At 32.0% G+C, this 12,690-nt stretch overlaps 1 protein-coding gene across 4 annotated transcripts; it reads right to left on the bottom strand.

Annotated features, from left to right (window-relative positions):
- Positions 1–2,984: 2,984 nt before the first annotated feature.
- On the bottom strand, positions 2,985–6,926 carry LOC116030472 (serine/threonine-protein kinase D6PK). Of its 4 annotated transcripts, none has more exons than XM_031272728.1 (3): positions 6,689–6,926; positions 4,589–5,922; positions 2,985–4,312 (listed from the first exon to the last, which is right to left on the bottom strand). In XM_031272728.1, the coding sequence occupies exons 2-3, from the start codon at positions 5,872–5,874 to the stop codon at positions 3,448–3,450; spliced, it is 2,151 nt and encodes a 716-aa protein (XP_031128588.1). In that variant the 5' UTR covers positions 5,875–5,922; positions 6,689–6,926; the 3' UTR covers positions 2,985–3,447. The 4 variants fall into 4 exon arrangements, with proteins under 4 accessions (XP_031128588.1, XP_031128586.1, XP_031128587.1 ...); XM_031272726.1 differs by having other exon boundaries at positions 6,445–6,925; XM_031272727.1 differs by lacking the exon at positions 6,689–6,926 and adding an exon at positions 6,019–6,363.
- Between the last annotated feature and the right edge of the window lie 5,764 nt (positions 6,927–12,690).

Below are 12,690 nucleotides of genomic sequence, written 5' to 3'. Positions count from 1 at the left end.
CTACCCAATTGTCGTTTCCAAGTGAGATTGAAAATTATATTTATTACTCCGTATTATCCTAGTTCGATTTGTGATAACTTACTGGATGGCGTTTAACAACTTTGTTGAACGAAACCATGCTTGATAGATGGATTAGGCGATCATTTCAATTACAAATTGTAATTAGGATGTGATTCAAGTTATTGTTAAGTCGTTTGTTTTTAGTCTATCTAGATGCTTAGACAGTTAAATCAAACGCAGGGAAAATGAATGAACACAAGCCGGCCGGTCCTGTGGACTAGCGAGATGGGCACCCGCCTTGAGCCTAACCCTGGGAGGGACAGTTGTTATACGGTGGACTATGATCACAAAACGTCGCCGTTTCATTAAGTAAAATAAACGGCTGCAGGAAGTTTTAACGGAGCTCCGTAAAAGATACTACAGTTCATCTTAAAAGATAATGTCTCACATTTGTTTTTATATTATCAAATGAAACTGTAGTTATATCAAAATGAAAGTGCAGTTGTGTTAAAAGAAAACTACAGTTTATATAAAATGAAGCTGAATAACAATTTCACATTTTTGAGCGTATATTGTCCAATGAAACTGTAGTTATATCGAAATGATATTGTAGTTGTGTTGAAACGAAACTGCAGTGTATTATAAAAGAAACTGTAGTTGTGTTGAAAGGGAAACTGAATAACAGTTTTATATATTTGAGTGTATAATGTCGAATGAAACTGCAGTTGTGTTGAAAGGTAACTGCAGTGTAAATAAATTGAGAGTGAACGGCACAGAATAGAGGCCGTTTTAGCCGTTTGTTTTCATTAATCAAAACGACGTTGTTTTGATGCATGGTTCACAATTCATTGTGGACCGCGGTCCACAGTTGCATGGTAGGGATCCCTTAGTTTGATTTTTTATTTTTTGATTTGCATATACAAAAATTTAAATCTGACTTCAAAATTATTTATTAATTTTAAATATACTTAACAATTACAATCATTTGATATACTTATCTCAGTTAATAGATATATATTAGTGAACATGAATTAATTTATAATTACACTTCATATAGAGGCCCAAAGTTTGAATGGGCACCACCCCAAAGCTATTCTAAAATATTTTTTTTTATAAAAAATGTACATGTTCAAAAATTCAAAATTATCATTTAATTATTTTTAATTAACTCATACAATCTTTTAACTTAAGAGCTTTTTTTTTTTCCGAACCTATAAAATAATAGGACCTGCCTTGAACACAAGTGATTTGTTTACCTAGTTTGGAGTGATAAACCTCTCCTACGTTTGGGGACCACCAACCATGAAAACCGAATCCACTAATTGCTCAATTTCGAACATAGAAAGGTAAGACGGATTTACCAAAGATGTTAATGCCCAATTGTGTAATCCATAAACAAGCTTTTCAAAGCAGCAATTCAACTTCTATTGATTGAATTCTTTCAAAAAAAAAAAACAAAAACTTCTATTGATTGAATACTTGGCCTTGGATTCTGTATTCAACATGGAACATGATGCATTGTAAAATTTTCCATGATTAAACAATTGGGATTGAGGTGATAATTTTGAAAATTGAAATGGTGAACCTAATCCGCCCATACTTGGACTCCATAGTATTATTATTGGATTAATTAGAGTAATTTAAAAAGAAAAAAATGTACTAAATGTCAAAGAAGTTTTGTCTTTTTCATGGCATTAAAGTTTGCGGCAAATGGTCCACACAGCTATGTGGACCATAATCAAATGTACATTTTTAATGTACTAAATGTACATTATTTTTGTATTGAATGTACATTATTTTTATACTATAAAAATAATGTACATTCAGTACACAAATAATGTACATTCCCTGAATATAATGTACATTATTTTTATATTGAATGTACATTATTTTTATATTGAATATGCATTATTTAATAATATGGTCCACACAGCTGTGCGGCCATGGTCCATACAATAATAATTGAAAGTTTGCTTTATGGTCCAACTTTATCTTCAAGTAGTAATTGCTAATCATTTTCCATCACTTAAAGGGTGGTTAGGTTAAACTTTCTTGGATCTTGAGCAGCACCACTTGCTTTCTTCTACCTGCTTTTCCTTGGATCAATCAACTTCAAACATGAGAATGCTTACTTTTTCTTTAAGACCCAGCTACCTCAATTTGCTCTTTAAGACCCCAGGGACTATCCACATCCAGACAATGTTTTTTGTCAATTTTAAAACTAATTTTTATTTTCATATGTTGAATTCACCATGCATTCATACAATTCCAGTCCACTATCATTTTTTAAAAAAAATTATACATTTAAAAAAATAAGACAAAGGAAAAAGTGAAGCCAAATTATTAAGTGGACAATAAAAAAAAATAATTTTTTAATATACTAAAAGTACATTATTTCTGTACTGAATCTACATTATACAAAATAATGTATTTTTAGTATTTAAATAATATATTTTTTCTGAATACAAGTATTTTTAATATATTAAAAATACATTATTTCTCATTTGTGTACTGAATATACATTATTTGATAATATACAAAATAATGTACTTTCAGTACTCAAACAATGTACTTCCAAATAATGTATTTTATGTACACAAATAATATATTTTTTATGTGTGGACCATGATCCATGCAACTCAATTGAACCCACTACCTAACCCATTGTCCCATTGTTATACCATGGCTCAGGGTTCATATTGCATTGTAAATCCTGATACAAAAATTATGTAACTTCCTTTTAACACATTTTGTACCTACAACTAACAGTTTCTGTACATGTAAACAGATAACTTGATAATTGCGGACACATAATATGATAACTACAATTATCAATTAGAAGTACAAAATCTTAAGGTTATTTTTTTATCAGGGTCTACAATACAAGGTAGACCCATCCATGTTATAGTTTGCCCCACCTAACAAAGACATTTTTACAAGATTGCAATTTTACCGTTGTCAATCATGTATTTTACCATTTTAAATATAAAAAGAAAAATAAATTGTTATGTGACAATCTACATCATATATTGAAATACACCCCAATTGCATAATCCAGAGCTAGTAAGCCACTGCCATTTGTCTTCCCAACAAAAGCAAAAGTGGGCAAGGAGTGAATTCAACTATAAACAACCTTAACCAAGATATTCATTATAAACTCAACATCTAATTATAGAATATCTGCAATTAGACAGCAAAAAACACAAGGCTAAGCAGTTTACCGTGCATTGTTGATGTGGTATCAGCTTTAATTCTTGTTTTCAACTGTGTGTGAAAAGTCATCAGAAGAAAGTAGAAGCCCTACAGGTACTATAGGAACTAATGACTTTCTTTCATGACAGCCCATTCATCTCTGAAACATATTGCTGCGTGGAAGAAACTGCTAAAAGAACTCGTGCAGGAACTGCTCACAGGACCAACAGATGCCAAGTGACCTGTAACGGTGACCTAAAAGAACTCGAAGTCAAGATATTTACCCTCAGACCTCATGTCTGATCCTACTATTTTACTGCTATTGCTGACTCCAATAGGGTCAACTTGCCCTAACTTCCATGGATACTCAGCTTCAACAGGTCTTGGTACTTCTGGTGGTGTACTGCAACGAATCAGAGCCCAATTAACTCCTTCAAAGAAAGGATGCTGTTTGATCTCAGTTGCTCCCCTCTTCGTCCCTAGCCGTTTATGTGGATCCTTAACAAGCAAGCCTCGAATAAGATCACGGCTCGCGTAACTTGTTGCAGGTGAATCTGGAAACTTGAGATCCTGTCCAACAACATTGAAAAGAGTTTGCCTATTCCCCGAGCCTTTGAATGGGGTTTTACCATAAAGTAATTCATGCAGAAAGATACCAAATGTCCACCAATCAACTGCACTGCCATGGCCTTCTCCCTTGATAATTTCAGGGGCCAAGTATTCATGAGTGCCAACAAATGACATGGACCGTGCTGCAGTAGGCTCTGCAACTAACTCAGGAAGCGCACTAGATGTTAGGCTAGGCTCAGCACGTGACTTTGAGGATTTCTTTTTGCTTTTCTGAGGAAAAATCCGAGGGAGGAAGCATGCTGGCTGAATGCAAACAGATGTGGGCTCAATGCAGGCTGGCTGAACACAAAACGCAGCTCCTTGTTTAGATGAATCAGAAGATGTTTTTATAAGTGTGGGTGAAACTGCACATCTTAGGCTAAGGTCAAAGTCTGAAAGCATGATGTGCCCATCATCGCGAACCAGAACATTTTCGGGTTTCAAGTCTCTGTATACAACTCCTAGCATGTGGAGATACTCTAGTGCCAACAGAACCTCAGCAGCATAAAACCTGTTGCAAATATACAGGCACATTAACACATTCTTTGCGTATCTCTTCTGAGCTACAATGATGAATTAAATCTAAGCAGTAAAGACAAATTATTTAATCTTTGTGGTGAAACAATCAACACATGCTTCCTAACTTGTATAATCTATCATTTATTTTCTAGACAAACATGTGCACAATGCTTACTCAAAGATTTTCCTAAGAATGAACCTGTATCTTAGAAATTAAGAATGAAGGAACACACTGTACTTGCAGAACATAATGATACAATGTCCCTACCTTGCAGCATATTCTGAGAAATGCTTCCCAGGTTGTCGTTGCCGTGAGGTATGTAGATCTCCTCCAGGACAATATTCCATGACTAAGCATGAAAATCTGTCCGTCTCAAAATGGGAATACAAGGTTGGTAAGAATGGATGATCCAACAGCTGCAGGATTTCTCTCTCAGTCTGAGCACGGTTCAATTTGTTCCTGCTTGCAAGGGATGCCTTGTCCATCACTTTCATTGCGAAGTAACAATGAGTCCCGCTCAATTCAGAGAGATAAACACTACCAATGTCACCACAACCAAGTCTTTTGAGTAATTTAAAATGGCTCATGCCTAATATACCATCGCGTGCCCTGATGGCAAGAATAGCCTTCCATCTAGGATCATTCCCTTTGTGAGGCTTATTAGCACCACCAGTAATGTTGCTCCAGGTACTGTCATCACTGAGGCCACTGCTATCACTTGCTCTGCTAAGGCTTGTCTTTGTACTTTCAAGCGAGTCCCCTCTCATGCTTGCCTTTGTGCTCTTATAGTTTCTGTCTACACTGAGCATGCCATCACTCATCATCCCATCGCTTCTGTATGTGCTTGTGCAACTATTGGCAACACTCATAGCCCTGACAACCCCAGAACTATCAATGCTACTATGTGGACTTGCATTGCCACTTGGAGGCAGTGAAGCATCCCAAATGCATTCTCTCTCTTCAGAATCATGGGGCAGACTAACTTCAGTATGTTGGGATGGGCGAGGAACTGCAAAAGGAGAAGATATGGTTGCTAAATCATTTGATTCTTCAATAATGCTCTCTGCGGGTGAAAGAAGAGATGAGCTTGGTTTCTTATAAGGAACATGTATCGAAAGATCTTCTAAGAAAGGACCCTTCACAGCTACATTTTTTACCAAGCATTTGCCATTTCCTTTGTCCTGGCCAATTGGTACATACACCGGTCTCATTAGGTCTGTATCAATAGGTTCTGGGGGATGACTAACTCCATGGAATGAAGTGGAGCCACTATCCTCATACGAATCACCACTTCTCTTAAACGAACCAGCATCCGCCATGACTTCCTCTTGCTCCTGACCATAACTCTCTCCTATCTGCTTTTGCAGAGGGACAGCTATGTCCAAATCTTGAAAGCCCTGCAGATTGGGTTTGTTTCCCACCTCTTTCCTTTCAGAAATTGAGCGAGTACTCATCACCTTAGCCTCACTGGATAACTTTCTGGGGAGTGGAGCCACCTTAGCCTCCATAGGAAACTGTCTTGAAAGTGGTTTTGATTCCGGAATCCTTTGCATTTCTTGTTATGGTATATCATCACAGGTATTGCTCACCAGGGGTAGACTCTATAAAGGATAATGAAAAAGCACAAAATTATTCCTGAATCCTAATTGGTCACATTAGGATGTGAAATAAAATATCATATGTATATATATAATAACCTCTATAATCAGTTAATCACCAGTATTTCTTCAACTATCCAGGATGCTCCCTTAACTACTATTTATGTGGAAACTAATTTCTCTGGAAAATTTTCCAGAAAAATGAATAGTGCCCAATCTCAAATCCCTAGTTAAGGAAAAAAAAAAACAAAAAGATAATAATACACATAGGCCAGTCCATTACTAAAATGCAGCAACAGTTTGAGATTCTTTTCACACAACACACAGCACTATGCAGAATTACTTGGAATCCACCCAAAATACTAAAGCGAGATCTTCCGAAAGATAATGGGGGCAATCAACAAGCGATACTTTACAAAACACCAAACGATCAACTAGAATCATTCCGTGTTTAAAAATTTAAAAAAAAAAAAAAAAAAAAAAAACGCATTCATCACAGAGGAAAATAAGCATATGAGTCCGTACGAAGGATTCCGGATCCGATAGGACCCCGGACCGACCCGCGAAGCAGATCTGGATGCCGAAGGAAGGTGAAGGGAAGCAGAACGGGCGATTTTGTGGTGAGTGGAGAGCAAGAAGGAAGAAGCTTTTGGCGGAGCAATAAATGGGGCAATCAAAGTCGGAGATTGAATGCGGTATTTGCTACTTCATCTACTGCTGCAAAAGATGGTTTAATATATTAACTACGCTAAGAAGTGCAGTATTGTACTTAGACGCTGAGAATTTTAATCCCAGGGAGCTCGATAGTAGTTGTGTAATGGCAACAGCGTGGTAGGAGATTAAGTAGTGTGATTGTAGCTAGCAACTGCAATGGCGGCGAGCAGGCGGAAGAAGAAGAAGAAGAAGAAGAAGAAGAAGAAGAGAGAAGAGGAGAAGAGGCTTTGCTTTTCAGTCAGCTTCTACTGCTCACTCATTGCCATCTCTCGTTCTCGGCTATCTATGAACATAACAATAATTAATTAATTTTCCAATGCTATTATAATTAACCTTACCAAATAAGGACTGCATGTCCGAGTTTCTCTACTTGTAAAAATGTAAAATTATAGATTAGGTTAAAAATAAAATTTTAAAATATTGTTTTAGGGTCATTTGAAAATCGGAAAAATATTTTCCCTAAAATTATTTTGAAAAAATGACTTATTTTAAAAAAATAATTTAATTTTTAAATATTTTGCTAAAAATCGAAAAACTATATTTATTTCAATGGCGGAAAGTTAAGAAATTATATTATTTCTATTTGGTTCATTTTCTTGAAAATGAACATATTATTTGTTATAATAATAATATTAATCAAATATAAATAAAAAGAGTTAATTTCATTTTTGTTCTTAGAATTATAGGTGGCAATCTATTTTTAATCTTTTTTTATCAGAACATTCACTTTTGTTCCTATTATTATTGTGGCATAATCTTTTTTGGTCCTCTATCAGCAAAATAGATTAAATTTCGTTAAATACAAGGACATTTCGATCTTCATTTATGAATTTTTCAAAAAAATAAACATAAAAAATTCAAAAAAAAAAATAAACATAAAAAATATAGTGGGTCTACCTAATTTGTCTAAAAGATTTTTATATATCCTGAAGCTCGAACCCACTACCATCATCCATACGAAAGTGTAAATTGGGACACCGGGTGCCACTAAACCACAAGGTTTTTAGCATATATCGTTGTATTTAACGATATTTCTACGATTTTGTTATGAATGGACCAAAATTGGTCATGTCACGATAATACTAGGACCAAAAATGGAATTAACTCTAAATAAAAACATAATAAGTCCCAATTCATATTATATATCATTGATTTATACCCATTTTTGTATGCTTATAAAGGTATACATTTTACTTTAAATGTTGTACACTTCAATTTTATAGAATAAAAACTGTCCCTACTACATTCTTATTTAGATAAAATTATCCTTACATCGTTATAACTCCGTTACATTTATATTTATCATATCTTTTTTCTATTATTTAATTATCATTTTATTAAAGTCATTATATTTTTTTTGAAAACTTTAAAATCATTATATAATTAATTTAATTATTAATTATATTTTAATTAAATTTTTATTAATGGTAAATCATATGTGTGTGTATATAATACATATATTATTTGTGTATATATAACTTGAATTATAATTTTTTTAATTATTTATATTTATCAATGTTTTAATATTGAGCATTAATTTATGCGCATCGCGCGTACAAAATGCTAGTAATAATAATAAGTGGTTAACTAAATTAGTAGTAGAAGTACAAAGTCTTTTGAGTTCACCACAAATTAAGATTTTGAGCTTGTTAATTTGGATTACTTACTCTTGATGCAACCACATGTCCACATATAATTAACCATAAACAAAAACTAGTTTCTATAGCAGCAAGCCAACTTTCGGTAGTGTTTGACATTGACTTTTGTTGATCGTCATTGCATAGGAAAGCATCAATGGAAATTCTCTTCTGTTAAACTTGAGCGACAGTCTTGGGTCTGATAGAGTGATAGTCATTCTAGCTATAAGTACATTGGTGTAAGCATTTGTCCTTTCTAATATGCGTGCTTCTATAACATGATCAGCTAATTTCGTTACAACCAACCGAGTACCATTGCAAATGTCAAGAGTATGGTCAATATTTCTCATTAACATCACAGGTGACCCAACCTTTAAAGTTAATGAATGATTTCAAAGTATATACTACCCCCGTCCCAAAATGGTTGTCTGGTTCGTTTAATGAGGCTTGACTGAAGTAATTTTTAATCCAATTTTTCATATTATTAAGTTTAGCATTAATATATAAAATTTATATATTTAGAAACTACATTAAAAGTACTATTAAACACAAAAAATTAAATTTAAAAATAATAAAAAATTACTAAAGAAAATAAGCAAAGAAGAAATAGTTGGTTTGACCAATAAATAGTAAATAGGATAGGTAAAATGGGACAGAGGGAGTAATATTTAACAAATGATGGAAATATGTCATTCGATGTAATTTCAGTCCTTACTAAATATTCTTTGTTGATTAATAATTGTACACAAAATTAGCATTATTATAGACATTTAAAAAATCAAAATTAACATTTAATTTGAAATAGTTAAATAAGATATATCTTAACCAACATTGTAGAATAAAATTTACTGTGCCAAATATTCATTCACATTAATAACGATTCAAAATTGATATTAATATTTATTAATAAGACTATTACAATTTATTTTGTGATATTAATATTTATTAATAAGACCATTACAATTTATTTTGGATTACAAAAACTATTCCAACACGAGTGACATGTTTACTATTTTAAATTAACATTCAAAGAACTTTTTTTTGATGAAACCAATATGATACAACAATTAATTAGTTCGTTGTAGTTATTTTAGAACTTCATTTTTTAGTTTTTATTTTTTTTTATTGCAATAAACTTAAGTTATTACAAACTTTCTATAACTTAATGAAAATTAGCGTGAAAAATTAAACATACATATATATTTTTTTGGAAAAATAAAGTTCTAATTTCTTTTATAAAAACATGTATAATATATAATTTTTCTCATCTTAACCAATTTAGAACAATATATATATATATATATATATATATATATATATATATATATATATATATATATATATATATATATATACACACACACACATATATATACATATGAGTCTAATCGGGTCAAACCAAACAATAAAAATATTGGTCAAACTCAACCCACATCCAAAAATAATTCTTAAATTTTTTTAGTTCATAATTATTATATTTATCAATTTATGTATTTTTTTTATTATAATAAGTTACAAGTTTAAAATCAATTACTTACATCTTTTTATTGTAATTACTATTAATCTTTATAAATATTATAAATTTTAATTTATAATTTTATTTTAATATAAATAATAGTTATTATCACCATTAAAATAAAGGAAAATGGTCAAATAGGCCTCACACTTTACCTGAAAAATCAATTAGGTATTTAAACTTTTAACAGTATTGCAACTAAACCCATTAACATTGTATTTCTGTGCAACGAAGCCCAAAACTAGGTTAGTGACCTGCTATCACAGGTCATTAGAATTCAAGTATCATTTCTGACCAAAAATATTCAACCGCAGGCGCCGGCGACCATATGTCACCTTCTCGAAGAAAAAAATGGTCGCCTTTTTTGCAAAGGCGACAAGATCTGGTTGCCTCTCTCTGGAAAGGCGTCTAGAAACCTGCCGCCTTTCTCTGGAGAGGCGACCACAAATGGTCACCGGAGAGGGCGATCGACACCGTTCGCCGACGATCAATTTTTTATTGAAAATAATGCATGAACCCTGTGACATGCTATTACAGGTCATTAACATATTTTTGGGCTTCATTACACAAAAATAAAATGTTAACATGTTTAATTACAACTTTAAAAAGTTTAGGTACCTAGTTGACTTTTTAGGTAAAGTTTGAGGGCATATTTGACCAGTTTACTTAAAATAATTATTATGTTATGATAAAAATAAATAAATTCGTAATAGATTTATATTTATAGTTTTTAAAAATGAACTACATAGAATATATATATATATATAATTTTCTTACTTTCAACCAAATAGAAAATAATTTATTTTTTTAAAAAAATATATTTTATCTGTTTTCAAACGGACTTTGAATTTCAAATTAATTTATCTAAGTATACCTACCTTAGACACAATACTTACCAAAGTAATTTACGTAATTAAATATCATATTAACCAAATATATTTTACAATCAATTACAAGTTTACCAAATGTATTTTCTGTTTAGAATATCATAACCAATCAACCCATACAAACCTAAATAAAATTTACCAAATTTATCATAAATAAATAAAGAAACGGCCGTATTTGCTTAGGTGGTGGCTTAGAGTTTTTTTAAAATATTTTTAAATTTATTTGATATGTTATAGTATAGTTGATTAACGCCAAGGATCTTGTGAGTTGTGATATGATGACACTAATTTACTCTCTTATGTGAGAAGTTGTGGGTTTAAGCCTCACTAGAAGCACTATTGACTCTTTGTGCTTCATAGGTGAACATATTGCATTGTAATAGAGCCAGCAGTAGTATTAAAAAAAAAGTATAGCTGATTGACAGTAATTTTGTTTTTGAAAGGTAAGTAGGTTTTAAATCAATACTTATATCGTGGACCCTAATTCAATACATGGAATTTGACTTCTTGTACAGAATTCATGCTTATAATACACATACATATAAACACGATATAATGAACATGAATTTTGTGCATTATGAACATGAGTTATGTACATTATGAACATGAATTTTGTATATTATGTATTTATGTTAAGTGTTTAATTCATGTGCATTATACCATGTTTATGTATATGTGTATTATAAACATAAATTCTGTACATTAGATCAGGGACCACGATATATATTATGAACATGAGTTCTATACATTATGAAGTCAAATTCTGTGTATTGGATCAGGGCCCACGATATAAATTGACTTTAAATATGTTGTACCACTATTGGGGTTCGATCACGTAATTACCTTTAAGCCCGTATACCGTACACAGACTAATCCTCGTTCTCACCGGACTAGCCCAATTAAGAGGCAAAGTACTGGCCATATTGGTTTTTTCCATACAAGAGGTGGTTCAAACTCCCGACCTCTCTCAAGTGAACCCCCAAACTCTCTCATGGGACAAGAGTGCACAACCACCCACCCAAGTCAACCAAGCTGGTTTGTAACCACTTATTTTGAATGATAGCAGAAGTGGCATCACACTATACCACCCACCCATGCCACCCAAAGTGGTTTGTAACCACTTATGCATCACACTATACCACCCACCCATGCCAACCAAACTGGTTTGTAACCACTTATTTTGAATGATAGCAAAAGTGGCATCACACTATATAGTAGTTGATAAAGATAGCAGAAGTGACATCACACTATATAGTAGTTGATAGAAATTTTACTCTTTGCAGAAGTGACATCACACTATATAGTAGTTGATAGAAATTTTACTCTTTTTATGAAATTGTTTGCATTATCTGTTCATTACTACTTTCTCAACTTATTAAAAACAAATAGTCAATATCACCTCCACTGAGGCTCGAACTCACAACCAAATGAGGGAGCAACTTGGTGCCACTGGACATGATATTGACTCTTTGAAAATGTATTAACATTTTAATTAATTATTATTAACTTAATATATATTGATTTTTTCTTTTAAAAAGAAACTTAACTATATATTGATTTATTGTTAGTTAGATAAATTTATAAATGATTTATATAGTTATTAATCGCTACTTTATTTAGAGATGGTTTATATCATCTAAAAATTGGCAATTGTTTATTTAAATTAGAGCATATTAATATAGTAATTTTGTATCTAGTCCAATACTTTTTAAGTTGAAATAATTTTGTTTTCTTATATATCTTTCAAAAGAAAATAAAACATTACTAAATGTTAATAAATAATAATAATAATAATAATAATAATAATAATAATAATTTCATCAAACTGTAAAAAAAAAAAAATCAAAACTCTCACGTAATAAGAGAGTGAATCTATCCCCAATTCAAAAATAGATGATATAATACATACCTGACTGGTAGTATGCAAATGTGAGCATACAATTTGCATTTTATAGAGGGGTTTCATACTTCCTTGAAAGTAGAATTGACAATATGGGATGCCCACATCACCAATTTT

The sequence above is a fragment of the Ipomoea triloba genome, chromosome 9 (assembly GCF_003576645.1).
Source record: "Ipomoea triloba cultivar NCNSP0323 chromosome 9, ASM357664v1".
NCBI classification, from domain to species: Eukaryota; Viridiplantae; Streptophyta; class Magnoliopsida; order Solanales; family Convolvulaceae; genus Ipomoea; species Ipomoea triloba.
This window is presented reverse-complemented; position numbering and strand designations above follow the sequence as displayed.

Coding starts and splice junctions, on each gene's coding strand:
- LOC116030472 (XM_031272728.1), bottom strand. CDS start 5,874: ATGCAAAGGATTCCGGAATCAAAACCACTTTCAAGACAGTTTCCTATG. Junction 4,313..4,588: donor TTCTCAGAATATGCTGCAAG/GTAGGGACATTG, acceptor TATTTGCAACAG/GTTTTATGCTGCTGAGGTTC.